The sequence below is a fragment of the Balaenoptera musculus genome, chromosome 13, assembly GCF_009873245.2.
Source record: "Balaenoptera musculus isolate JJ_BM4_2016_0621 chromosome 13, mBalMus1.pri.v3, whole genome shotgun sequence".
Taxonomy (NCBI): Eukaryota; Metazoa; Chordata; class Mammalia; order Artiodactyla; family Balaenopteridae; genus Balaenoptera; species Balaenoptera musculus.
Window position 1 is genome coordinate 29,130,056 of NC_045797.1, and position 26,399 is coordinate 29,156,454.

A 26,399-nucleotide genomic window follows, 5' to 3' on the forward strand; every position below is an offset into this window, starting at 1 on the left:
GGGGGCCTGGGCCAGAGTCCTGGGCTGGGCCTGCTGGGAAGGGGGCGTGAGTGGGCCTGAGGGTGGGGGCAGGCGGGTCTGGAGTGGGATATGGGGAGGCAAGCCAACCAGGGTGATTTATGCTCCCGGCCTGGGTCGGGAGCTGAGAGGGACTGCCGTGCAGACCACCAGAGGGAGACGTTCACGGAGGCTACCAGCCCAGCCAAGACTCCCCAAGAAACAGCCGGGACCCGTAACTGCCACAAACAAGATGTCTCAGCCCTTTCTCGCCCCCAAAAAGCCCAAAACAGGGTACAGAAAGAAAGGGAGACCTGGGAGAGGAGGCTAGATGACACTGCCCCAACCTCAAGCAGGGGCAGTCGCCCTGCCAACCCTGGCTGACTTGGAAATGGCAGGCGGGCCCCGGGCAGGGCTCAGCCTAGGCTGGGAGCAGAGCTGAGCTGCTCGCCAGGTTGCTGCCTGCCCCTGCGGTGAGTGGGTGCCTTTATCAGGGACAGCCGCCTGGGAGCGGACAGCGTCCAGCCTGAAAGATAAACTGGCCGCTGGCTCATTCATTTCACTCCCCACGAGCAACAGCTCTGCTGGTCCTGGCTGGAGGCCGGGTCCAGGGATGAGACCCAGCCCTGCCCTCAGGGAGCCCCTGGAACAGACAAGCAAGCAAGCTAGATCCCCCCGAGCAGCCTCAGAGTCTGGAGTCCTTCCTGGAGGAAGTGGCCTCAAGCTGCACTGGCAGGGCCAGCGGGAGCTAGCGAGGCCAAGAAGAGCAGGAAGGGCGTTCTGGCCAAAGGAGCAGTATGTGCACAAGACAAAGGCTCAGAGGCACGTGGGAGTTGGTTGGAGAGAGGTGGGGTGGGGGGGTTGAGCCAGCACAGAGGCTCCGAAGGGCTAGAGGGTAAGACTGCTGAGGTCCAGAAGGCAGGCAGTGGGGACAGAGAGGCCCATCCATCAGAGGAGAGCTGCAGCTTTTCCTAAAGGCAACAGGAGCCACCGCAGGGCTGAAGTCGAAGTGGCACGGCAGAGTTTTAGGAAGATCACAGAGAATGAATTGGATGTGCTGGTGGACACCCAGGTGGAGATGTGCAGCTGGCCGTTGGGTCCGTGGGTTGAGACATGAGAGGAGAAGGCTGACCCGGAAGAAAAGAGTGGGCGCCCCTGGCCAGGGGGAGAGGGGTTCCCAGGGAGATGAGTCAGGAAGGGGTCTGACCAAATGAAGGACACTGATGGTGGATGTTGGGCAGGGGCTGGCTGGAGGAATGGGTGACAGCCAGGTCATCTATGGCAAGCTGGCTCATGTCCCCCATGCCCAGCTGCCCTGCTATCAGCTGTGACGCTCAGCACAGAGCAGGCCGGGGGTGGGGGGGGGGGCGGGTGGAAGCTCTCTTGCTGCGGCCCCAGGGCTATTAGTGGCCTCAGGTGGTGCCAGAGGAACTGGTCCTGAGGCCCAGTGTTCTCCCCAGAGAGCCGTGCATGCACTCCTGAGGGGATGGGACCCTCCTCACAAGCCCTTGACCTGGGACCCGGGCTCCCCAGGAGGGCCCTGGCCACCGTCTACCCCCAGGAGAATGATTCAAGGGGACCAGGCTTTGGCATAAGCATTTTTAGCCAAGTCCGCCAAGAACATAGCCCTGAGAGAGCGGAGTGACAGCCCAAGACTTGGGACCCACCCATCTCAGATGTTTCAGGCACCGCAGACCTGCCAAGGCCCACACCACACATGAGTCACAAGGAGAGCGCAATGAACCGAGAGCTGGGGCCCACCCTCTGCACCCGAGGCTGTCAGGCCGGGCAGTGGGGCACAGCCAGTCATTCTGCAGCCCTCCCTGCTGACCGCACCCCCGTGTGCTCCTCTAGCCTCGCTCTGACCTCTGACCTCCAGACCACAGATGCCCACAGGCACCTGCCACTCAACATGGCCAGCCCTGAACTCCTCATCCTCCCCCAAACCTGCTTTTCTCCCGCTGACTCCCTCCAGAAGCGGCTCTGCTCTCCACCCACCTGCTCTGGCCAGAGCCAGGGAATCATTCTGGACCTTCCTTGGGCCCTCACACTCCATCCACCATCAAAGCCTGTCTAGTACAGAGCAGCACAGCGAGGGGGCTCAGCCCCTTCCTAGAGGCCTGAATCTGGGCAATTCACCTCTCCATGCCTCAGTTTCCTCATCTGTAAACTGTGGATCATTCTACTTCCTACCTCATGAGATGTTTATGATTAGCTAATACATGTGAAATTCTCAGAACAGCACCTGGCGCAGAAAGTGCTCCTCATGAGGCTGTTACCACCATGATGCCTCCTGAAGAGTCCACGCTGCCCTCTGCTTCTTCTCTCACCCCACGTCCCTGCGTCCCTGCCTTGGGTGAAGCCTTCGTCCGGTCGCCCCTCATCACCACCCCCAGCCCACCTCTTACGCTGCAGCAGGAGTGGGCGTCTGAGTTCCGGGAATTCCTGTGCCCCAACAGCCCCCAGGGCTGAGCTTGCCTTAGCAAACCCTGGAGGTCTGTCGCCTCTGGACTGCAGCTTCCCTTGCAGCCCCAGGAGGCAGCAGGCATTTTGGGCTCCTGCGCCTGTGCCCGGCAGTCCGCTCCCCAAAGGCTGACTCCTTCCCCTCCGGAGTTCACGTAGGGCGTCCCCTCCTCCAGGAAGCGTCTCTGATTTTGATTTGTGTAAGATGCACCTGCTCTGAGCTACTAGGGCACATGCCTCAAGCCCCCAACACACTTTCCTTCGTTTGCCCACTTCTGCCTCGTCACCCCCAGGAGGGCTTGAGGCAAGGTCATTTCTGATAAAGGTGCACTTCCCAACTGGGGTACAAAGGGCCAGAGGGGCACTGTGGCAGCCAGCCACGGTCACGGATTCCTGATTCGCAGCATGAAGGCATTTCTCATGCATTCCCGACAGGGGCTGGGACGATAAGATTTAGAGGGGGCATAGAATACATTTGCATATATTTACACTTAATCCCATAGAAAGTAGAAAGACAGCTGTTTATTATTAAGTCCATTTAATAGCTGGGAAAACTGAGGTCCAGAGAAGTGAAGTTGCCCAAAGCCACAAAGGTGGTTAATGGGATGAGAATCTAAATCTCCTCACGTTTCTTCTTCTCAATAATAATTACAGCTACCGTTTATTAAATACTTCCTAAGGGCCAGGCATTTTGCTTGTGTGATATTATAAAGCAGTTATTCTTAATGTCAGGTTGAAGATGAGGAAAGCAAGGTCCAGAGCAGGTGAGTGGTGAGCTCCAAATCACCCAGCTGTGGAGGAGACGCTCAGATGCTCCCCCTTCTGCCGGGGCCCCGGGACCCGGAGCCCCCCCATTCTCCTTCACCCCCCCAGCGCCCCCTTTTCCTGAAGGTGACAATCAGCCGTGTTAATAGAAGGCTAAACAGAAACTGTGGTCCCCGACATGGACTTGGGGGAAGGAGGGGTGCCGTCACTCCCACCAGCCAGCTCCTCCTGGAGATTCCATCAGGGAAATAAGAGGTCGGGGATCAGAGACACAATGCTCCCCATTCAGGTGAGCCTGGCCGCCCCGGGCCCACAGCTGCCGCCGCTGCAGGGAGATTTATGACCTGCTCTAAATGTCACCTTTTCAACTCCCCGCGCTGGCTCCACCACCTTTGGACTCAGCATGGGCTGGACTGCCGGCCAAGCATGGCTGGGGAGACGTGCAGTCGCTCACCACCACACACGAACACTCCCGGGGAAAGGGCCCGGCCGGGCCAGGAGGGGAGGGCGCGTGGGTGCCAGGCACCCCCTACCTGCAGCCTGCGATGAGCTCATCCATCAACCGAGCCACCAGGGAGTCCACGTCCTCGGCAGAGCGCTGCGCTTTCAGGGCCAAGTGGACCTGCTCCAGGCCGGCTTCCTGTGGAACGGGCAGGCAGGGGTTGGGAGGGTCACCGTGGGACAGACCCTTAACCCCAGGCACTGTCACCACAGCCCGGTCCCACCAAAACGAGAGAACGGTTAGAGCCAAGAAGGCAGAGCCCAGACCCCACAGACCAGCAACTGTCTTGGCTCAAGAAGCTTCCAGGATTCCCCACACCAAACAGATCCAAATTCCCAAGCCTGGGACTCCCACCCCACGGGCTCTCCACGGGTCCCCGTCAAGCCAGGTCTAAGGTCTCACAGGCAAGTGACCTTGGAGCTGGCTCCACTTCCCCACCTGGCACCCTCTCTCCTTTCCAAATCCTGCCACCCAAGCAGGCTTGGATCCCTCCTCCTTCCTTCAGGAGCACTCAGACAACCTGCAATAACGGGGCTGCCCTCTCCAAACTCCTGTGGCCAAGTTGTGCCCCAGTTGCATCTGGTCTCCTCCATGGAGCTCTCCTCCCTGGGCCTCAGGCCTGAGCTGGGAGGCGGAGATCTCTCACGGGACACCCCTCAGGCCAAAGACTTGCCCCTCAGTCCCCCACCCCCTTCCCCACCTCAACCTTCCTGAGCGTGTGCCGTGTGCTGCACCCTGGGACTACCATGCTGGGGACAGACAGGCCCTGGAAGGATTAGCCAACCCCTGCCCGCAGGGAACGGCTTGGAGAGAACAGCTGGGCCAGAAGATGCTGGACTTGCACAGCATCGACTCCGACTTCTCCCAAACCGGGTATGGGCTGGTCCCCTCCCTTCCACAGAGCTGTGGGTCTCAGGGAAAGTGTGGTTCACCACGGCCCCTGACCGGGGCCTGCATCCCCTCCCAGACACTCTAAAATGCCCACACACCCCCCTTCCCTTTCCACTTTCCCTCCTCACTGTGCTCCCCTCCTCCACCTGCCCAAGCCTCTCCAACCCCCTTTCCTCCACCATGCTGCCCATCGCAGGCCCCAGCAGCATGGCCACGCCTGCCTCCCCATGTCCCCACGGGCCACACACCTCGTGGGTGAGCCCCCGCCCCAGGCGCACACAGAAAGGGCTGGGGACCACCACCAGGATCGCCCCATCCTGGCCTCTACACCTCTGCCCACTTTGATTCTCCTCCGCTCCCTGGCCAAGCACCAGGCCTGCAACTCCCAGCCTCCACCATTAACCCCCGGCCACATCCAAGACAGGACCCATCACCTGACCTCGTAGAGCCTGTTCTTCTCCCCAGCTTCCCAATTCCCCAGCCACCGGAGTCCTTCCTCACAGCCCCTCCTCCCCAGTTCAACAGACCACCAAGTCCTGGCAGCTCAAGTCCTTCAGTTTTTTCCCTGAGGTCAGCTCCTTCCCAGAGCCAAATCATGCCCCCCTGGACCCCTGCAAGGACGTCCTAACCAGCTCCCAACTCCCCTCACTGGACGCGGCCCCCCTGCTGCCATGCGATGCCTTCCTGCTGCTCCTTGGCCCCTCTCCCCTCCGAGCCCCCCTCCCTAGGGGCTCCTGGAGCGTCACCAGAATGTGAGTTTGAGTCTCTGCAGGAGGGGGTGGGTGAACCCACACTCTGCTTTACTAAGCTGACTCGCGAAGGCAGGCACAGAATCCTGTTCATGTCTACCCTCTAGCTAGAAGTTTCCAGCACAATTCTTGCTGTGGCAAGAGTCAAAGGCACTTGATGAACGAATGAATGAAGGAATGAATGGGTGGTGTCTCTGTCCTCTGCTCCCAGCTCAGTTTCTCTCAGCTTTTTCTCTGTGCTACCTCCTACATCAGACTGGGGGCGCCCCCAGGGCTGTGCTCCCTCCCTCTCCTCTATTCCCAGTAGGCAGGACAGGATCACAAGCCCGGCCTGGTCAGGTTTCAGGGGACCCCCAGGCACCATGAGGTCTGCAGGCTTAGCGCCCACGGAAGCAGGTCTGAAGACACCCACGAGGGGTGCGTGCACAGGTTATGGTGGGCGGGGCCAGCTTCCACTCACCAGCCGGTCGGCGATCCTAAGCAGCTGGTTCTGAGCCTCGACTCTGTGGCTGACGTCCTCCCAGTAGGATGACAGCACCACCACGGGCTTCACGTTGCCCCAGGGTAAGTAGTAGTAGTGGCATCCTGGAAGGACCCAAGGGCCTGGTGCTGAGCCGGGAGCGGAGCGGTGCGGGGACCGAGGGGAGGACGGATGCGAGCACCTGCTCCCCCACTGAGAACTCCCGTGGATAGCCGTGGCGCGGCCAGTATCCCCCAGTGCCCAGACAAGGTGCCAGAGTTCCCTTCCCGCGTGGAACAGGGAGCTGCCGCCCTCATTAGGGCTCCTTAACACATCAAAACCGAGGGGCTGTTAGAAGGGCCCTGGGAATCCCACACTCTCCGAAATCTCTATGCCAAGCCCGCAGCCGCCATGTGATAACCGACCGCCACAAGTCAGGATCAATGCCGACCGCTGCTGGCTTCGAGAGCCCAGTCTATGGGTCCCAGCAGGGATGCACCTGGGGATGAGCAGGGGGAGGCGGCACGGGGGGGAGCAAACCAGGGGGTCCCCCAAGCAGGTGTGCCCAGGGCCAGAGCCTTTGGGCGAGCCTCCAGCAGCTTTCCCCAGGGGGCAGGATTTAGGGCTCAGCCCCCTGCGCAGTGGTCTGGGTCCCAGCCAGGCACGTGGTCTCTGGCCTCACCATCAAAGACCGCCCGGCTGTACTGGGTGGTGGAGGCCAGTGGCAGGCAGGTCGTGTCGAACTTGTTCCCGTAGTTCCCGATGCTGACCTCAAACTGGACTGCGTCGTCAACGTCCTGCAGCATGGTGGCCGAGTAGAAGGCGGCAAAGAGCGAGTATTTGCGCCTCCGGAGGTATTTCTGGGGGCAGAGAGGGCAGCGGTGGGGTCAGGGGGAGGAGGGGAGAAGACACCAGCGTGGGGAGGGGTCACATGTCTGGCAGGCCCTGGCCATGCCTGGCACCCAATAAATCCTGGCTGGACGGATGGGTGGCAAGTGGTCCAGCTCTGCACCACAGCCCAGATTTGGTCAGTAACTGAGCAAACACATTCCAGGCCTGTGTGTTTGGCCATGTTCCTCTAATAAGGTCCACGCCTCCAAGGTCATGCTGCTCCTTGATCCAAACAAACAGCGATGGCACCGCCACCCCGGGGAGCCTGGTCTCCCGCATCTGCTGTTCAGAAGGGGCCGAAGGCTCTAACCCACCATGCCCCCACCCAGAAAACCCACCCTGCACCACTCAGGCTCTCCACCATGCCAGCCAGCTCTGCAGCAGCGCAGGGTGCCACGTGCGTGGGGTGAATGAATACCATTGTCCCCTCTGGGCATCGGGCACGGGGCTGAGGACATGGCAGGCACTCAACCACACACCCCAGCCTGAACCAAGGTGACTTTACAATCCCCTTTGTGGAAGGCAGAGAGAAGAGGGATTATACGACTATGCTTTTAGATAATGTACACAGTGATAACAGCTAACACTTACTGAGTGCTTCCTGCATGCAGGTATGAATTACTTTAATTCTCACAACAATCTTACGAGGTGAATATAATTATTACCCCCACTTTACACATAGGGAAACTGATACAACAGCTAGGTGGTCAAGTCAGAACTCAAACCAGCACAGTCTGACTACAGGGTCTGAAAGTGTACACCACCACGAGGACTCCATACATTTGCCTCCTGGACACAAGGCCCAGCTCCACCACTTGCTGCTCTGCTACATCTGAGCCTCAGTTTCCTCATCTGTAAAATGGAGATACTCATAGCAGCCACCTCAGAGGTGCTGGGAGGACTCAATGACATCAAGAGTGTCACCAGCATAGTGTGTGACACAGTCAGTGATCAAAGGGTTAGCTATTCTTACATTATTATTATTAATAAAATAGCCTCTCATTGTGCATTGAGCTCTAGACTTTAAAAACCTTCATTTATCTTCTTTGAACCTCTGAACATTCCTTAGGGAGGCAGGGTAGGTGTTGGGTTACTCTGAGGCCCAGAGGTGTGAAGGCGCATGAGCGTGGGTGGAACTGAGCCCTCCTCTGCCAGCCCCACTTGGCCCCTCCCAGGGCCACGCCCCTCACCTCCACCCGAAGGATGTCATCCGCAGGGAGATCTTCCACCTTCTGTTCGCTATGCTCCACCAGCTTGGTCTCCAGGGAGAGCAGAAGCCGGCCTCGGTAGGCCACACCTTCCCCCTGAGAGGGGAGGCTGGGTCACCAGGAGCAGGGGCGATGGAGGGGAGGAGGGGAAGGAAAGGAGCCTGATCTGGCCCTGGGGTCAATCACCTCCCCGGCAACCAGGAGGGCCCTGAGCCACACCCCATCACTCTGCAAGTGAGGAAACGGTGGCCCAGAGAGTTCATGGGACATGCCACCCTGATGGTCAGCACCAGAGTCCAACTTAGCCAGGGAGAATGAAACCTGAGACAGATGGAGGCTGGGCCCTCAGAGGCCAGGAAAATTAGGGGGGGCGGGGGGAGGGAGGGGGTCAGGCTGGCCCTGAAGGAGAGGCAAAGGGAAGGGAGTGGGAGGGAGGAAGGGGCCAGGAGGGGGTCAGGAGGAAGAAGGGTTCTCTGAGGGGGTGGCTGCCAGGCCCTGGGCCCACTCAAGTCTTGTCAGGCCCTTGGAGTCCAGGCCAACCGCAGATACTGCCCAGGCCAGGGGGGAAGACCCTGCATGCAGGCCTGGGGATCTGGGGGCTGTGGGTTCCTGTCTGACTCACCTTGCCCGTGTTGAGCTCTGCATAGGGGTCCGGGAAGCCAGTGAACTCCCTGGGGCTGCCGTAGAGGTTGACATAGCAGGGCCCGAAGGTGGGGAGGAAGCCCAGATGGTCATCCACTGGGAGACACAGGTGTGGATCAGAGGGGCCGTCCAGCCGAGATTTCTAGCACTCAACCCAGCCACCTCCGGGCCGGAGACCATCCCCAGCCCTCAGTTCCTCGCACATGCACGGGATGCAGGCCCCGTAAATGTATAAAGGATAGTGACACCCATGAGAGTTGTCTCCCATAAGTCCCTTTAATCCTCACCACCATGCTGAGATGTGGAGATTTGCATTGATTTTATTAGTCTCATTTTACAGATGAGGAAACTGAAGCCAAGAAATGCAAAGGAATACACGACTACAAAGAGGCACGACCCGAAATGGTCTAATCTCAAAGTGCATGCACTCAGCCAGTGGGCAAAGCTGGGGCTCAGGGGCCTCCACTGCCCTGCCCCTCTCAGGCCACATACCCTGTCCTGCATCCCCTCCTCATCCTGCACTTACATCTGTGTCTCAGGCCATCTGGCCTGTGGGGAGGCACAAAGGAGGCCCAGGAGCCTGGTGACCAGAGACTCCATCTCTCAGGTGCCAGGGAGGGGGCCCAGCTTGATGCCACCTCACACACAGGGCAGCCCCCAGGCACATGTCTCTTCCACCCTTGTACCCTTATGAAGTTGAGACAGACCATCTAATAGCCTTGACTCATCCTGGCATCTCCTCCCCTTCCCTACATTGTGCAAAGAACGATCTTTCAGTGGAGCAAGTTGGAGGAGAGTTTGAGAATTATACTAGTGATGAGGGAAAATCTTTTCTCCACATCATTTCCATCCTTTTTTGGAGGCTCTCTTTTGTTAATGTCATGACTTTCCAGTTGACAGCCAAGTTTCCCAGGACGGGACTTCACTGGCCAGATTCTGAGAATCCTGAAAAGCCAGGGTGCCCCTTCCAGAGGAAGGAGGAAGAGGCCATTTCCAGAATGGCAAAGGTGGGAGGTGGGCCCAGGAGCAGGTACCATCTGGGATGCTCCAATCCATAAGATCATGGGTGGGGCAAGGTAGGCACAAAATAAATGGCCTCAGCAAGGAAATACTTGAGCCAGACCCAAGGACTGACTGCAAACTCTTGAGTGCTCAGACGCTGGGGGTGAGCTCCGGGGCTTGAGCCCATCCCTGAGGAGTAAGATATTACCAACTAGAAGACAGGAGCATGCCTTCCCCCAGAGCCCTGCACCCAGCATCACTCATCCTCCCGTCCCCAGCACACGCTGGGCTCTGGCATTTGGGACAGGGGTGGGAGGCCTGATGGAACTGTTGTGAGCATTACTAATTATCTGTACTAATCATCTCGATTATAATTTACCTTGTAAATTTCAACTTCAAGAGTTTTCAACTCACCCTGGCCTCCTCCTCCTGGTCCCCAAGAGGACTTACACTGCCCCTGCCTCATCATGTACTCCCCTGCCTGCTCCACCCCCTCCCTGCTGAAGAACTAAACTCTTCTGAGCTCCAGGGCCCAGCAGATTCTGGAAGGGGTTCAGAGAGTGGGAGGGAATTGCCTTTAAAGCATTCCAAGCAATTTACATATTCAACCACGTTTGAGAGGTAACAGCCAAAGGTAAACTGGGATTGTGGTGGGGAATCTCAATCCCACCTCAGGCAAATCAAAAAATTCCCGGCAACCAGTGTGCCCTTGCCCCTCCAGAAAAAACCTCAAGGCCCACTCCCTTGTCATCCCGGAGGTGGAAGCACGTACGGTCTCTGGCTGGAAGAGGCGTGACCACACCTGCAGGCTCCTCTGAAGCGTAAAGAAATGGAAAAGGGGTTAGGATGGGCATGGCTGGGTAGAGGACGGATTAGGTGAATGGGGCATGTGGATGGACAGTTGGCAGACAGACAGATGGAAACGCAGCTCCTGGACGGGGAGACAGATGTGGCCCGAGACCCCAACCCCAGCCCAGCTGTGAATTTATCACACATTAAGTCAACAGCGTGCCCCCCTCAGCCAGACACAGCCCCAGTGCCCTCGTGAGCACTCGGGTCTCTCCCCACTGATGTCTGCCTACATGGTTGTCAGTTCTGTTTGCCAATTGGAAATTGGACCAGAAACTTCACTCAATACATTCAAGAAATAACACACGGACTTCCCTGGTGGCGCAGTGGTTAAGAATCTGCCTGCCAATGCAGGGGACACGGGTTCGATCCCTAGTCCGGGAAGATCCCACATGCTGCGGAGAAACTAGGCCCGTGGGCCACAACTGCTGAGCCTGCGCTCTAGAGCCCACGAGCCACAGCTACTGAGCCCGCGTGCCACAACTGCTGAAGCCCACGTGCCTAGAGCATGTGCTTCTTCACAAGAGACGCCACCGCAATGAAGCCTGCACACTGCAACGAAGACCCAACACAGCCAAAAATTAATTAATTAATTAATTAATTTTTTAAAAAATAAGAAAGAAATAACACAGAAAAGAAAATGTGCTTTTCCATATTATACCCAGATAAGTGAGGAAAACAAAGTACAGATGCAAAGAAAGGGTGGGGGAAACGTGAAAGGGCCAGAGCTAGGCAGTGAGGCACACCCAGCGGTCCCTGCCACAGGCAGGTTGACTGCCCTGAATGGAAGTGTTTCAAGGCACAAGATCGCCACCTAGTGGTTATTTCCAGTATTACCACTGAGGGCACCGTGTTGCATTTTCACAACAGCAGGCACTGGGATCTGGCTTTTGACACCTGCCGTTTCAAATGAACCACAGTGCCAGGCACCCTCCATTAGCTAAAGGTCCTACTCTTGGGTATACCCTAAATGCTGGTGAGGAGTGTCTAGAAATAAGAGAAGCAAGAAAGGAGATGCTCTGGCATACTTTCGGCCTCTTGGAATCCGTCCCTCGCTTATAGGCAGGTACAAGATGCCCCCAAAGGAGTAGGCAGCCCTCGGTCTCCTTCCACGGTCCTCTCCGATTCTGCCTCTACCCACACTCTGACCTTCCCTGTCTCCTCCTCCAACCATCTAAGTGTAGCCAAGTCTGGGGTCCTGATTGACCTGGGGTTGTGTTTGGTGAAACCCTAAATTATTTTCATTCATTGATCGCATTTACCCATTGGTCTCCTTCAAAAAACAATACCTATTGCTATTTTCCTATAGCTCCATGATCAGAGTTAAGAGGCAAGAGCTGAGTAAAACATTGTGAAGGAAGAATGAGGAGAGACACAGAAAGAAAGAGCGTGGGGAAGAGAAGAGGGAACGTGGAGCCTGGATACGAGGACAGGGCTGACCAAGTGAGCCCAGAGGGCAGCACGGAGGGCAGTGAGGCGAGGCTCTGGGGGGCCTGAGGCCCTGGGACCCACCCACTCAGCTCTCCACAGCAGGCCTCAGCTAGGAATGCCAGCTGGCAGAAGTCAGAGCTGCAGAAACCATAATTCATGGCCATTTTCATATCCACAGGAATAGGTTTTCATCAGTGGGGGAGCGAGGCCTCTGGTCGCAGGGGAGTTTCAGCAACCACAGAGGACCGACACGGGCACAGCTGCAGCCCCAGGAGAGCACAGCCAGGGCCCGCCGGAAGGAAACAGATTCCACTTTAAGCTCCTTCCAAATGATTACAAACAGGCCCGGTCAGTTATCTAGGGCTAATGAGGCCGAGGTCATAGTTCCGACCCCTGCGTGCTTCTTGCAGAAGCAAACATGGCTTTCCACCCACAGACCAACTCTGAATCCTGGCTGCAAGCTAGTGCCCAGCCCAGACACAGATGGCCCCTAGTCCTACCAGCCATCTGAACAATACGTGCCTCTGGTGGCTGGGAGGACCAAGTTAGGGGGCTGCAGAGTAGCCTGGTTCCCAGCCACGCCTTTTCACTAATTCCCTCACTCATTCATTCATTTATTCAGCAAACCTAACAGGCCCAGTGTAAGGTATGCTAAGACACGGCCCTGCTGACAACTGAGGCCAATGGCTCCTAATCTGGGGGCAGGGTCACAGGTCTCCGGGTGCTGAGGATCATCCTGGGTCCTTCCCCTGTGTCTGCAGACAGCTCATAAAGTCAAGGGCAGAGTCACCAGTGAAGCCAACCAAGACAAAGCCTCTATTTAGTCCTCATCACTCTTCTGCCAAAACACAAGTGTTCTGGTGGTGTGTTTTCCCTAAGCCCAAGGAATAGGGGCTGGGGAAGCCCCAAAACACAGATGAACGCTCCCAGTTCTGTAGCCTGAGCAGCCCAGCCCAGCTCCCTCACCTGGGGAAGCCGGAGGGCAGGCCCTCCCAGCCCGGGACCCCGCGTCTCCTGGAGAAGCTGAGGCCATTACCTGCGGCCAGCCCTGCCGCTCCCCCTGCCTCTCAGCCCATCTCCCACGCCCACGGCTTGGCTGCCTGACACCAGCCCGCGCCAGGCAGGAGGAGAAACCAAGAACTGCTGGGAAATCCTCATCATCTACGTTCCAAAGACAAAAAGAAACGAACTCTGGATTTCGTAGCTGTGGAAAAAACTGCCTGAGTGCTATTTATGTAGCACGATTTTCGTATGTACAAAGTTATAAAAGAATCTGTGTAGGTTTCATGGGTCTCATGTTCCTGTTACCTTTCGAAAGTACTGCAGCTTCTAAGAAAAGCACTCCTTGTTAAAAAACAAATTTTTTACTAAACGCTTTGGAGCACAGGGTCCAAGGAATACTTAAGTATGCCCAGGCAAACTTGTGGGCAGAGGTGCTTAAGAGGCTAGTGTTAGGTCCTGTCCTAGCTGGAAATCAAAACAAAACACGAAAACAAAAACTCCTGGTTGGATCAAATAATCTGGTGAACTGTGAGGCCGGGGAATATAGAGAAAGAACCCATTTTTACAGTTTGGTTTAGTTTGGGTTTTGAGAGCAGTGGGGAAATCAAGGGCCATGCATCACCCAGATGTTCAAGAACACCCCAGTGTGGAGAAAAACACAAAGATCTGAAAGCTGGGGTGACATTCTGAGGTGGCCTCAGGACAAGTGGGAAAAGCTTGGCAGGGAGAGAGGCAAGGGCTAACTTTCCGGGCCTAGAGAGAGCTTGGGAAGAACAGCTCCAGTTTGAGCAGTAAGTCTAACTCTTTTATTGCTACATAGATCAAGCTATTTAACTGCACATCTAAAACCGGTTAGCTGGTGGCAAGAAGATTCTCATTTAAGCCCAAAATGATCTGTGGGAGCCAGTGGTCCCTGAACCACACGGGGTTGCCCATGGCCTGAGCGCCATCTAGTGGCCAAATAAACATCTTTCTCACGTTCCCATTCAAATATTCATGATGACCCTGGAAAAGATCAAGGTCAACATCACCACCAGACGTGAAGACTGATGAGGTCACAGGGATCTAAACTCTCCCTCAGGTGGTTGACAGCTGGCGCAGCTGTAGCGTCATGAAACAGCAGCTGTTGGAAAACAGTCAGAAGGTCACTTTGTGCTGTACCAGCGTCTGTCCTTGGACTCAGAGACAGGAATGGCACCAGCCAGGAAACTGGAGAAGAGGTTCCTTCCATGCCAGGAGTTCTGATCCACGAGGAGCCTAGAATACCCTCTCTCCCACCCACTCCCATGATACACTGCCCCCACCTCCAATCTTTCTACCTCTACACACAGAAGAAGCACTGCATCCTGGGACCAGCAGTTCCCACAGTTGGGAGGGGGAGGGGCTGGGGCAGGAGGAGCCCACATGGCAGTGACTTCTGGAAGGGAGTTTTTGTGTATTCCACCAATTACAAGTATCAACGATGAAATCAGAATGACAGAAAGCAGCTAGATGTTAAAGCTGAGTGAGGGCACCTGGGAGTTCATTGTAGAATTCTTTACTTTCATGTATGTTTGAATTTTCTATAATTCAAAGGGTTTTTTCTTTTTTAATGTTTCAGAGAATCTAGAAGGGATTGGTCAACTTCAAGAGTGCTAGGTGGAATCTTCCAGAAACTGGGCATGCTAACCTGTCCTCCAGATAAAGATCTGAGAAGATGGGTGGACAGAGACCCACACATCCTGTCTGTAGAAAGACACCAACACTGACCAGATCTTGTGAGAGTAAATAAAGGGGGAGGGGGAAAACAGAGGGCCAACCAGTATAGGGAAACAGGGAGGAAATAGCATCTGTAAGATTCAAGAGAGTGTTCACCTGAAATTCTCAGGAAACGATTTGGAATCCTGGGTAGAGTGCAAGAAGACATAGTTTTTGTGGAACAAAACAAAACTTGAGGGAGAGGACAAAGAGGAAAAGGAAAATATAAAAAGAAAGACAGAGGGAAAAGAAGGCATGACAAGAAACTAAAAATGCAATAGTCAATTTTAAACCACATGGGAAGCAGTAAAAAGCAGAATTGGTACAGTGGGAAGAAAAATCAGATTAGGGATGCAGAAAGCCAGTAGTAGCAATACTAAACAACAGACATTACTTTGGGGTTTATTATGTACCAGAATGTAACATTTATAATCTCACTGGATCCTTACAAGAACCTTACAAGGCTGGGACTGGTGGGAGGAGACTGGAGCAACTCTCTCAAGCTGCCTGGTTCCAGAGCTCCCCTCTTACCCCTCCCGCACCCTGCCTTCAGCTGCTCAGGTAAACAATGTAAGAGTAAATGAAATCATCCCTCAACTCAGATTTAAGGATTCACTATGTCTCAGACAAAATTCAAGGAAAAGAGTCCTGCACCTAGGCAGATCAAAGGAATTTTTTAAACTGCAAGGAAAAAGAGACATTCCTACAAACAGCATCTAGTCAGAAAAAAAAAAAGACTACCTACAAAGGAATCAAATCAGTCTCAGAAAACACACCAAAATAAATTCAAAATAGATTAAATATTTAAATGTAAAAAATAGAGAGCAATATAACCTTGGGGTTTGCTGAAGGCCAAAAGCATGACATATGGAGCAGAAACCATACTTCCATTATTTAAATAAGAAATATTGAAAATAAACACAAGAAGTTAATTAGAAAGTTAAAAAGCAAACAACGAAATAAGTCTAAAGAGAGTTAACGAGTAAAAAGATGAGAGAATAAAAAAATTAGAAAATATTAGAATTAATATCTAAATCCAAAAGCAGATTCTTTGAAAAGTCCAATAAAGTAGGGAGAAAAAAAAAACTTCTAACAAGCCTAGTCAAGAAGAAAGAAAATTCAAACATATTTCATTAGAAATAAGAAAGCAGAGAGAATTGTTTAAATTATAAAAGATTACTCCACACAACACTATAAGTAAAAAAATTAGAAGACCTCAGTGTAATGAATGTTTTTCTAGGAAAATGTAGATTATCAAAATTAACTATAGTAAAAGTAACAAACTAAAAATACCAATGATCACAGGAGAAACTGAAAAGGTTTTAAAGAGCGAGTGCAACACCCACTCAAAAAGGGCACCCAGCCCATATGGTTTTATGGGTGAATTCTTTCAAACCCTCAAAAGACTATATTCTTATGATATATAAACTGTTCCAGATGTTAGAAAAGACTTTAAATCTTTCCAATTAATTTTACAGAGCCAGCATAGCCCAGATACCAAAACCTAAGAAGTAATAAGCAGACATACCAATTAAAGATAATAGAAAATCAAGAAATAGGCCCAAGAACACATTTAGGAATTTAGTATGGGATAAAAGTGGCAATTCAAAACGCAGGGAAAAGATTATTCAATATATAGCATTGGTATCACCAAAGAACAATTTTGAAAAAAGTAATGTTAAACCCTTTCCTAGTTCACTAAGGAAAAGATTAATATATTTGGCTATGTAAAATTTTTTCATTTCCACATGTTAAAAACTATTAAATGATAAAATAAGATTGACAAAAATTATTTACAACATATATGATGGGAGAAAATTAACCTCCACATACATACACAACTCTTAAAAAAAAATGAGAAAAAGACAAGCACACCATCAGAAATATAAACAAAAGCATGAATAGGCAATTTACAACAGAATAAATTTAAAAGTATATAAATATATATAATTTGTAAGTGTAAGATAATTATTAAAATATTTTAAAATTTACAGTGGTCAACTTTACCAGATATCAATGAAATAAAATTAAGGCAACAATGAAATTCACCAAACAAATTGACAAAGTTCTTTTTAAATACCATTATTTTGCATTTTGTTGATGAGGGTACAGCAAAATAAGCTTGAGTGATTAGAATGTAAATTAGTCCAGTCTTTTTGTAGGGCAATTTTGATATATACCAAAAGATTCAAAACGTTCAAATCTTTTTAAAATATTTATTTATTTTTTTACTTATCTATTTGGCTGGGCCAGAGCTTAGTTGTGGCATGTGGGATCTAGTTCCCTGACCAGGGATCGAACCTTGGGCCCCCTGCATTGGGAGCACGGAGTCTTAGCCACTGGACCACCAGGGAAGTCCCTAAAATGTTCAAATCTTTCAACACAGCAATTCCACTTGTAGGTATTTATGCAAAAGAAAAATCACAAATTACATAAAGATTCAGCTACAAAAATATTCAATATCAAGTTAGCTGTTTATAACATGGAAAAATTAGAAAACACCTAACTATTCAACATTTAGCTAATGTGGACTATGGTGCATTCACACAATGGAATGTGTGTATTCATTTAAAATTATATTGTAGAAGAATATTTAATAACATGAGTAAACATCTATGTTGTATTGCCAAGTGACAAAAAGCAATTTTCAAAACAATTGAAAATTGTTTCAAAGCAATGTTTTTCATGTACATACATACCGACAAACAGGTCCCGGAATATTAATATTTACCTCTTATATGGGAGGGTAGGCTTATGGATAATTTTGTGAGTAAATTTTATATTGTTCTTTCAGACTGTCTCTTTTAAATTGTACAAAATGATCATGAACTACTTTTTCACAGGCCAATGAAAGCTATTTCAAAACAGAAGCTGCTAGAACACAGTCAACCAACCTAGAACCCAGTGGATGGTGTGGCCACAGCCACCAATATCATCTGCAGGAATGAATCCTCCCTATGCCATTCGGTGGTATATCCCACCATCCGAAGTGGGCCCGTCCTAAATGCAAACCCATCTCTCTCACTGGCCAGAGCCCTTCTCCCTGGGAAATGGGCAGCAAAGACCTTATAATCTTCCCTCTTCTACAAACTCTCAAGACAGTAGGGGTGGAACGAGGGAGAGCATGGGGGGCCAGGGGGAAGCACAAAGGGGGAACGTACCTTCTATTTCTCCTCCAGAGGCAGAGATTTTTGACATACTCAGGTAGGTGGTGGCCACAATGTCGTTGTGGGTGAGGCGGTCCCTAGAGCAAAGGGGCAGAAAGGGCGTGAACAGGGGAGGGGGATCGCAGGCCACAGCCCACCCAGGAAGGAAACGACCTCAGTTATACATCATTAGGGGTCCCAGTCTTCACACGGGGTATGTTATGGAGGCCTAGTAATCCTAGGCAAGAAGAGACTGGAAAGAAAGTGTTACTCAAGACTCCTCTAGGGGGGACCCAGTCCATCTCCCCCGCCATCAGCATCCCATCGGCCAGGCTGGAGGTCTGCGGGCACAGCTGCAGGTTGAAAGGGAGGAGACCTGAGGCAGGAGGCAGGGCAGGGGAGCAGGAGGCCGCTCAGGGAGCCAGACCCCCAGGCCCAGGGAGAGCAAGGCTCTAGGAGCCAAGACATACCCGGACCAAGGAGAAAACCAGATGACCAGGAAGAAACTATCTCCAAGGCCACAGTCTTAATTAGCTTATGGTAGCTAATGCATAGCTCTTTTTTGTATCTGATTCTGAATGTGACAAAGCACTTTTAAACCCCCTTATCTCCAAGGATCCCCACAGCAGCCTTGAGGAACAGGTACTCTTACTAACATCTCTTTTGCATGGATGAAGAAACTGAGGCTCGGAGCCAGAAGGTCCTTGCCCGCGGTCAGCCTGGGAGGGAGGGGCAGAGCCAGAACTGAAACCCTGGTGTCCAGACTCCCGGTGCTCGCGCCGTGGCCCACGCGGTTTCTGTCTACAATACGAGGCCTGTCCTGCCTCCCAGAAGAAGGCCTCTCCCCTCCCCAGCCAGCACAGGGGACCATGGGGAGAAGCTTGAGGACTGACTGTCTTGTGCGGACCCTTCCTCTGTGCCCCACACCTGCCCCCCTAACAATCATATACAGTAATAGCCAGCATTTATTGGACGCCTCCTGAGAGCCAAGCACTGTGCTAACACCGTCACGTGACTTGGCTCATTTAATCCTCATGTTGGCCCTATGAGGCAGGTTCTGCAATTAGCCCCAATTTCAGATGAAGAAGCTGAGGTAGGCAGGATGGCAAAGCTGGGATTTGAGCAGAATATGCCAGACACGGAAACCAGAGCTATGCTTGCAGCAACCAGCTGCTTCCTTGCCAGGCTAGACCTAGAGTTCTCAATCCAGTGATTTTGACGCCAGGACATTTGGCAACGTCTGGAAACATTTTTGGTATGGAGGGGAGTGGTGTAGAGAGGCCATGTTTGTAGCCAAACATCCTACAATGCACAGGACAGTCACCCACTGCAAAGACTTTTCCGGTCCAAAGATGTCATAGTGCTGAGACTGAGAAACGCTGGATGGGGCAGGATCTATCTCCTTCTAGAAGGTTCTCCACGTGCATCTTCCCTCCTCTTGGGGCCCAGTAGGCCCTCTCTCCCTGCTGTGCATCATTTGGCCACAGGAGGCTTCAGGAGATGACACCCACGCGCCGCATTGTGAAAGACCCGCCTGGGCATGGCAATTTCATTTTTCCTTTAAATCTTAAAGCCATGAGATACCAGATCTCTGCTGCTCCCTTCCTTCCTCTCTGTATTTCCCAGGGAGGTGATTAAGCTTTAAAGTTTTCTCTCAGGGCAGGGGTTACATTAGGAAGAGTGAATTGTCAGCACAGATCTGTATCCCTTTTCCTGGTGAATGACATTAATATGAACTGGAAAGTAAAAATTCCCTTAAACATTTTACAGTAAGATTATCAATACCAGATAATGGACAGTTGATGACACTTTTAAACTGCCTTCATGGCCAACCCCTAGAAAAGACCAGCCCTTGGAGAGGAATAGGATTTCTCACCTCTGGTCTTACCGGAATCTGGTGAGAAGGGAAAGAGAATGGGAGGAGAGAGATTTTGTGTCAGGTTTTTTTTGGGGGGGGAGGGGGTAGTTTGGGGGGTTTTGTCTTTTAATGAAAGAAATTCTTTGAGAACTGAATGGAAGATTAAGTTACAGAGAAAAGGCCATATGGACCATATCGTATTTCTAGGATTCAGGTAATAACACAAGTTTATCTGAGTTTTCTGGGAAGAAAGCACTTTTCTGGATAGGAACTTGCAGCAACAGAATGCTTTCTGGCCAAGAGTTGGGTTTTGGGGCTTGGGGTTGCTTTTGGAAAATACAGCAAGTCTGAAAATAGACTCACAATAAAAATGCCACTTCAGCCTAAACCAGAGAGGCAACCACCAGATTCGGTAATGTGTTTGGATTGTACAGATGCCTCACGCGGCTCACAAGGACTCGGGCGAGGCCGCCCCCAGCACAGGGGACGCGGCGCCCTTGTGCACGCACGCCCGCGTGCATCCACTTACACTGCCACGCACAGGCACGCACCCAGCGCGCGCACATGTGCACACACAGCGAGGTGAAGGATGGCCCTGTGGACGTAGAGCACATTGCCCCCAAACCACCTCCCACAGAGGGCCCCAGAGGCCTCTCCCTCCTCGCCCCCCTCGCACTCCCTTCCTCTCCTCTAATTCTCCCAAGCTGTCTTCTCTCGGGCTGGGGACCTGGCGCACACTTTAATGGCTCTGTGGCCTGGGGGTTTTCCCTAGTCTCTCATTATCCTCCTGGCTGGGGGTGCCATGGGCCTGAGACCAAAGGACAACACGCTGGGAACCGCACAGCCAAGGCTTTTTGGGGGCAGAGAAAGGACAACTCTCTCTTTTGGGAAAGCCTGATGTAGGGAAGGTCCTGGAGATCGCGCGTGGGGACTCCTAACAGCCCTCGGGCGTGAGAGAAGGCTCAACGCGCAGGGGTCGGCGCGGCCCGGTGGTTAAGCACACGGGCGGAGGGAGCACAGGCTTGTTCGAGCCTGGCCTCGGCTGCTTCCCAGCTGTCCCCTCGTGCAGGGTACTCAGTCTATTCAAACCTACTCCCTCATCTGCAAGGCCGGGCCGTGCCTGGAGTCAAGGTGAGCGTCAGGTGAGGTCGGGCTGTGCCTGGAGTCGAGATGAGCGTCAGGTGAGACACGCATGTAAAGTGCTCACTGGGAGGAGGGCCTGGAGCACATAGACGCTCAGCAAGGGTTAGATACTCATTTTCTAAGATGACCGTGTGGCTCTTGCCCTCCCCTGCTACAAGCCGGCAGTGGCATCCCCTGCTTGGGTAACCGGACCCACCTCCCCAGCCTGGAGACCCGTTTCATCCTACCAACACCTGGAGCATCACAGCCCACCCTCCTGGAAGCTCTGCTCTTTCCAGCTTTCATGCCTCTGCTTATGACCCTCTCTTCATTAGAATGCCTTCATCCTGAACTTCCCAAAACCCCACCTCCTCCAGGAAGCCTTCCTGGCCCCTCCTGGCCTCAGGGATCTCTGGTTCCTGGAGCTGTTCCAGCCCCGCCTGGCTGCCCTGGAGCAGGGCTGTAAGCTTCCCAACAGCTCACACCCTCTCCTTCTCTGGCCTCCCCCAGAGGAGACTACCTCACCTGAAACAGACTCTCCCACTTCATGCAGACTGAACAAAAGGAAACCGAAGGACCAAGTGACCCCTGACAACAGCCACCTCTAAAGATCCTGGGACGCAGAACTCACCAGTCTATGACACGAATCCTCATTTTCTCACACATGGAGGGAAACTAAGGAGGGAAGAGAGACGGGTTGGGTGGGGTCCTTCTGAAGAAGCAGAAGTCCGGGATGCGGGCGGGAACTGGGTAGGTTGGGAGTCCAGGCCTCCTGGGGTGGGCTTATGGGGGTGAGGCTCACCATGGCAGGCACTGTGATGTTCTGGTTCCACTGAGGGTTGGCCGTCTTCTCCAGGATCTTGCTGCAGAGCTAGAAGACACAGAGCACAGGTGGATGGAGCTTTGAGGGGACTCTGGGCTCCCTCGGAGACCACCACACCAGCCAGCAGCCATTCTCTGCCATGCTGGCCACCCTTTGGGCTGGGCAGAAGGCCCTGGGGGCCATGGAGCCTGGTGCAGTGGGCTCAGACACAGGGAATCTTTCTAGAGACAAAGCTCAATGGTAGGTCAGACCCAATGGGGCATGGGGTGGAGGGAGTTAAGAGGGATAGATTGTTTGACTGTTACAACTCTTCTTCCTTATCTCATACCTCTGGCTGGAAATTCTCCTCCCTCACCTCCCATTATGGCCATGACCCTAAATATGGGGCCCTGAGTCCAGACCAGCTTTCCCAGGAGTCCTAGAGTCTGAGGCAATCCCCTTTGCCCATCAGCCCAGATCACCTGCCCCTTTGGAAGACTGTGAACCCAGGAGATTAGAGATGGAGGGAGGGGGAGAGGAAAGGGGAGCGGGAGGGCCAGGGCAGGGGGCCATGCACCTGCATCTGAGAGAGGAAAATTCAGTGAACACACAAACCTCATAAGCCACAGTCTGCCTCCAGTCAGCCCTGCTCATAAGACTGGGCTTTCCACAAACAAGAAACCTAGCAGAGGTGGAAACCAGATCCAAACCAGCGGCTCGTGTGTTCTACTCTGCCCTGGGAGTCCCCAGGGAGGCACCGGGTCCCTTAGCCAGCCCAGGGCATCCTGTACCCACACAGGGCAGCAGGTGAAGGCTCTGCTTCAGACATACAGATCCTGGAAGGTGTGTGTGTCCTACACACGGAAACAGTGAGCAGCCTTCCTCAGAGCATTTACTGTGGGTCCTGACTGTGCGAAGCATTTACATGCATTTTCTCATCTAATGAGCACCTGACCAGACTGGGCGCTTTGGGCCCTCCATCAAATGAGGGTGTGGCCTCCCTAGGGGCCAGGACTTGGTCTCCATCCCTGATCCACCCGGTACCAGCCCCTGTGCCCACCATCCCCTCCTCCCTGTGAGAAGAGCCCAGGCAAAGTCTGGGGGCAGGGATGGGTGCCGGGATTTGGCCCTTGTGTGAGCAAAGAAAGGAGTAAGGAAAGAAGAGATCCGACAATCAGATGGAACAAAAGGCAAAGTGGGACACACAGTTCTCAGGAATGGGTACACGAAGGGCTGTAAAGCACACAGAAAGATGCTTAATCTCCCTCATAACAGAAGAAACAAAAACAAAATGAATGAGATACCATGTCTCATCTATCAGATTCACAAAAATCTCTAAATCCTGACAGCCCTCTTCTTGGCAAGGCAATGGGGAAACTGCACGCCAGGATTTTGCTGGTGGGAAAAGAGAACAGCCCAACCCCTCCAAAGGGCAATTGGCCACTATCTTTCAAAATTACAAATGCAAATGCCCTCTGACCTACCAGTTCTACCTCTAGACAGTATCCTACAGAAAGACTTGGCACCTGTGCAGAGTAACACGTGTACGAGGTTATTCACTGCAGCATGGCTCCAACTAGGGAGGATGTGGAACAACCCACGTGTCCACCAACAGAGGACAGATTAGATAAAGTGTGATCCATCCACAGAATGGAGCACTATGTAGCCCTAGAAGAATGAAAGAGCTCTGTGATATGAAACAACTTCCAAGTTATATTATTAAGTGAAAAAAGCAAGATGCAGAACAGTGAGTATCATGTGCAACCGTTTGTGTTAAAGGGGTAAAAGGTAAGAATTTGTGGTCAGATGTGTGCAGCATATGCATAATTAAGCCAGAATGATGCAAAATGATGGATGCATAAATGTGTATGGTGTGCATAATGAATGTATTACCTAATTCAAAACTTAGATGAACAAAAGTTTAAAATAGGAAGGAAGGAAGGGAGGGAAGACTCTTTAATCAGACACAGCTGAGAGACCCTGGCAACATCACTCCTCAGCTCCCTGGGCAAGGCGGCACAGGTTGTCCCCACCCTCCCCCAGCCCTGCCACAGGTAGTCGAAGGCCTCCTCAGCAATCGCTTCCTCCGGGCTGCCCTTGGAGGCTCCCCGTGAGAGAGCCACCAAGACGTGGGTTTGGCAGCCTGAACACAGCAGCTTCCCCCCGCCTAGGCCAGCACTGCCTCTGGCCCTAGAAGTCCCCAGCTGCCTTCCCACACCCTGCTGCACTCCCCGCACTCAGCCAAGGCAGCACCAAGCTTCCTCTCCTCCTCCTCCCCCCCTTCTCTCTCCCCCTCCTCCTCCTCCTCTCTGAGCCTTTTTATTTTTTAACCCTCTTTCCCTTCCTGATGGAGTGTATTTATTACACCCTTTCTGGAGGGCTATTTTGGCCACCTGTATCAAATACTTAAAAATAAGCATGCCCTCTGACCCAGTTCTAGAAACTTTCCCATGGAAAACCAATCAGAGTGTAGACAGAGTCCTGTACACTGATGTTTGTCACAGAGTTGTTCATAAAAGAGGAAAATTGCAAAAAAAAAAAATCCAAAAATAGATTAAAATTTATGTTATATCGTCTCATGGAATATTATGCAGCCATCAAAGCCATCAAAAAATTGACTTCAAAGACTATTTAATAACCTAAGGAAATGTTAGGTGATAAAAGCACTTTACCAAACCACACAGATATAGTGGATTCTCATTACTGGCGGTAGTTACACATTCTAACTAGACATTGTAAGTCACCAAGGACATGAGCTGATGAACACTGAAGCATTGCTCCTAAGAGAAATACAGGGTTAGGTTCCTGCAAGCCTCTGTCACAACATTTTTTTGTCAACTCCCCAATAACCTTGTTTTATGTGTGTTTCTGTTTCAAAACACCGTTTTTTTATTATATATTGTGGATTCATTAACATTGAACTCACAGCCAACAGCACTCGAACTCATGCCTGAATGAAGCTTACCTAATAGATAGTTTCTCCATAAGGCACGTCACAGCCTTCTTACACAGAGAAATACTAGACAGCATTTCAGCGCTACACTCGAAAGCCATTGTAAACACTGAAATCACCAGCAAAAAGCCCAAAAAATGCAAAAAGAATGACACTAAATAGACCAGGAAAAGGACACATTTACACCATGAGAGCTGAAACAAGAAGGGAATCACATTGTTTCAGCTCAGCTGGCAACATGCACCTCAGCTGACTCAAATTGTTCACAGCTTTGCAAATGATCACCAAAGCACCACAGGGATTAATTTTGGGTTACAAATAAATTTCAGCGAGCAGGCAAATTTGCAAATACAGAATCTGTGAATAATGAAGTTCAACTGTATTCTGAATCCAATTTTTTTTTTCCAGTGGGGCAGGGCCAGGGTTGTTGGGGGGGAGCGGGTGCAACAGAGAGAAGGAGTGAGAGCTACAGGGAGGAAAACATACTAGCAGGAGATATAAACAAATGTTAACAGTGGGCATCTCCAAGGTGGTGTGCAGAAATGTGCTTAATTTTTTTCATTTTCCTTGCTTTTCTCTGATTTTTTCATCTTTTTATGATTAATAGGTTTTACTCTTGGAAAATAAAAAAGTTGCTTTAGTCTCCCACTCTGCCCTCCAAGTACCTCCCCTGTCCTTGCCCCATACCATGAAGAAGTGTGATATGTGTGTGTGAGTGCGCACACACACAACCGTCTATCTCGGTAGCTTGGCCAAATCAGGTATGGTTCACATCTTAGATAACAGTGCCACCAAGCGTCCATTAGAGGAAATGCAAAGAGGGCCAGGCTTGGGTGAGTAGGCACACAGAGGACAAATCCCCAGGGCTTTTCATTTCAGAAAAGGATGAATGAGAAAAAGTGACACACCAGAGACACAGAGAGGACAGGCAGGATGACACAGGTGATAAAGGTAGCAGACAGAGTTGGGGGAAGCCATGATGAGGTGGCTGGGGCAGAGAGCAGGGGACACAGAGACCCGGGGACCACCAGAAGATGGAGGGTCTCAACTGCCTCCTTCATAAGCCCCTTCCTTCTAGAGGGAAAATGGAGGGTGCAGCTTCATTCAGGAGCCCAGCCACCAATCAGCTTTATATATTCCCTTGCCTGGGCCAGGTCCCCTGCCTCTATCACCTTCCCCAGACATCTGCACCTTCCTAGAAAAATCCCCAGGGCCAGCCAAGGGCATCTCAGAACAGGAGAAGACCTAGAGAGATCAAGGTGCTGGCAGGGACCCAGTAGCAGCTAGGAGCCCCAGAGCTCTGCGACTCAGCTCCAAGGAAAGCCACTGAATCTGAAGGCAGGTCGGTCTTGGTTCTAGCCATCATCACAGCACCCTACCATGTTGGGAATGTGGAAGAAAAACAATCTTGAGACGTGACTTTCCCATCTGTCAAGCTGGGAAAATTGATCCCGGTCCTTGGAGTAAGTGTTCAGCAGGACTGTCCAGCCAACCTTCCTGCTTCCTTCCTGCCTTCATTCATCCCGTCACGGTCCCTCCTAAGGGCATCAGACTCTGAGCCCAAGCCCAAACAAAAACTGCACTTCGGTAAGACCCACAGTGAGCATTTACACCCCAGTGTGAATGAGCTTAAAATTCATGTTACCTCTCCCACAGACATTTCCCCTGAGACCCTGTCTTAGCCTGGGATGGAGGAACAGCTCAAAGGCGCTCCCACTGGCCAACAGCAGGACGGTTCACACATCCAGCACCATAACAACTGATTTTAACACACTGAATTAATAAAAAGTATTAGGGGCATATTAACACTCAAAAGGGAAGAGGGGAGGGGAAGCTCTTCTTTACAAAAAACACCAGCTAATAAAGAGAGAAGGAATGATAATGAGGGAATCGCTGCTTTGCACCCCAGGTGAATGACTTGTTCAGGCA

At 51.9% G+C, this 26,399-nt stretch overlaps 1 protein-coding gene across 18 annotated transcripts in view; it reads right to left on the reverse strand.

Moving 5' to 3' along the window:
• Window positions 1–26,399, reverse strand: part of DYSF (dysferlin) — a 233,524-nt gene that overhangs the window by 122,849 nt on the left and 84,276 nt on the right. For 10 of the 18 annotated variants that reach the window (XM_036872978.1, XM_036872988.1, XM_036872985.1 and 7 more), the window contains 9 exons: window positions 21,518–21,586; window positions 21,347–21,390; window positions 17,751–17,833; window positions 10,343–10,384; window positions 8,549–8,664; window positions 7,909–8,022; window positions 6,510–6,687; window positions 5,828–5,952; window positions 3,759–3,865 (listed from right to left, as the gene is read on the reverse strand). In XM_036872978.1, coding sequence (XP_036728873.1) covers window positions 3,759–3,865; window positions 5,828–5,952; window positions 6,510–6,687; window positions 7,909–8,022; window positions 8,549–8,664; window positions 10,343–10,384; window positions 17,751–17,833; window positions 21,347–21,390; window positions 21,518–21,586 — 878 coding nt within the window. The remainder of the gene's footprint in view (window positions 1–3,758; window positions 3,866–5,827; window positions 5,953–6,509; window positions 6,688–7,908; window positions 8,023–8,548; window positions 8,665–10,342; window positions 10,385–17,750; window positions 17,834–21,346; window positions 21,391–21,517; window positions 21,587–26,399) is intronic. The other 8 variants (XM_036872992.1, XM_036872990.1, XM_036872982.1 and 5 more) reach the window with 1 other exon arrangement.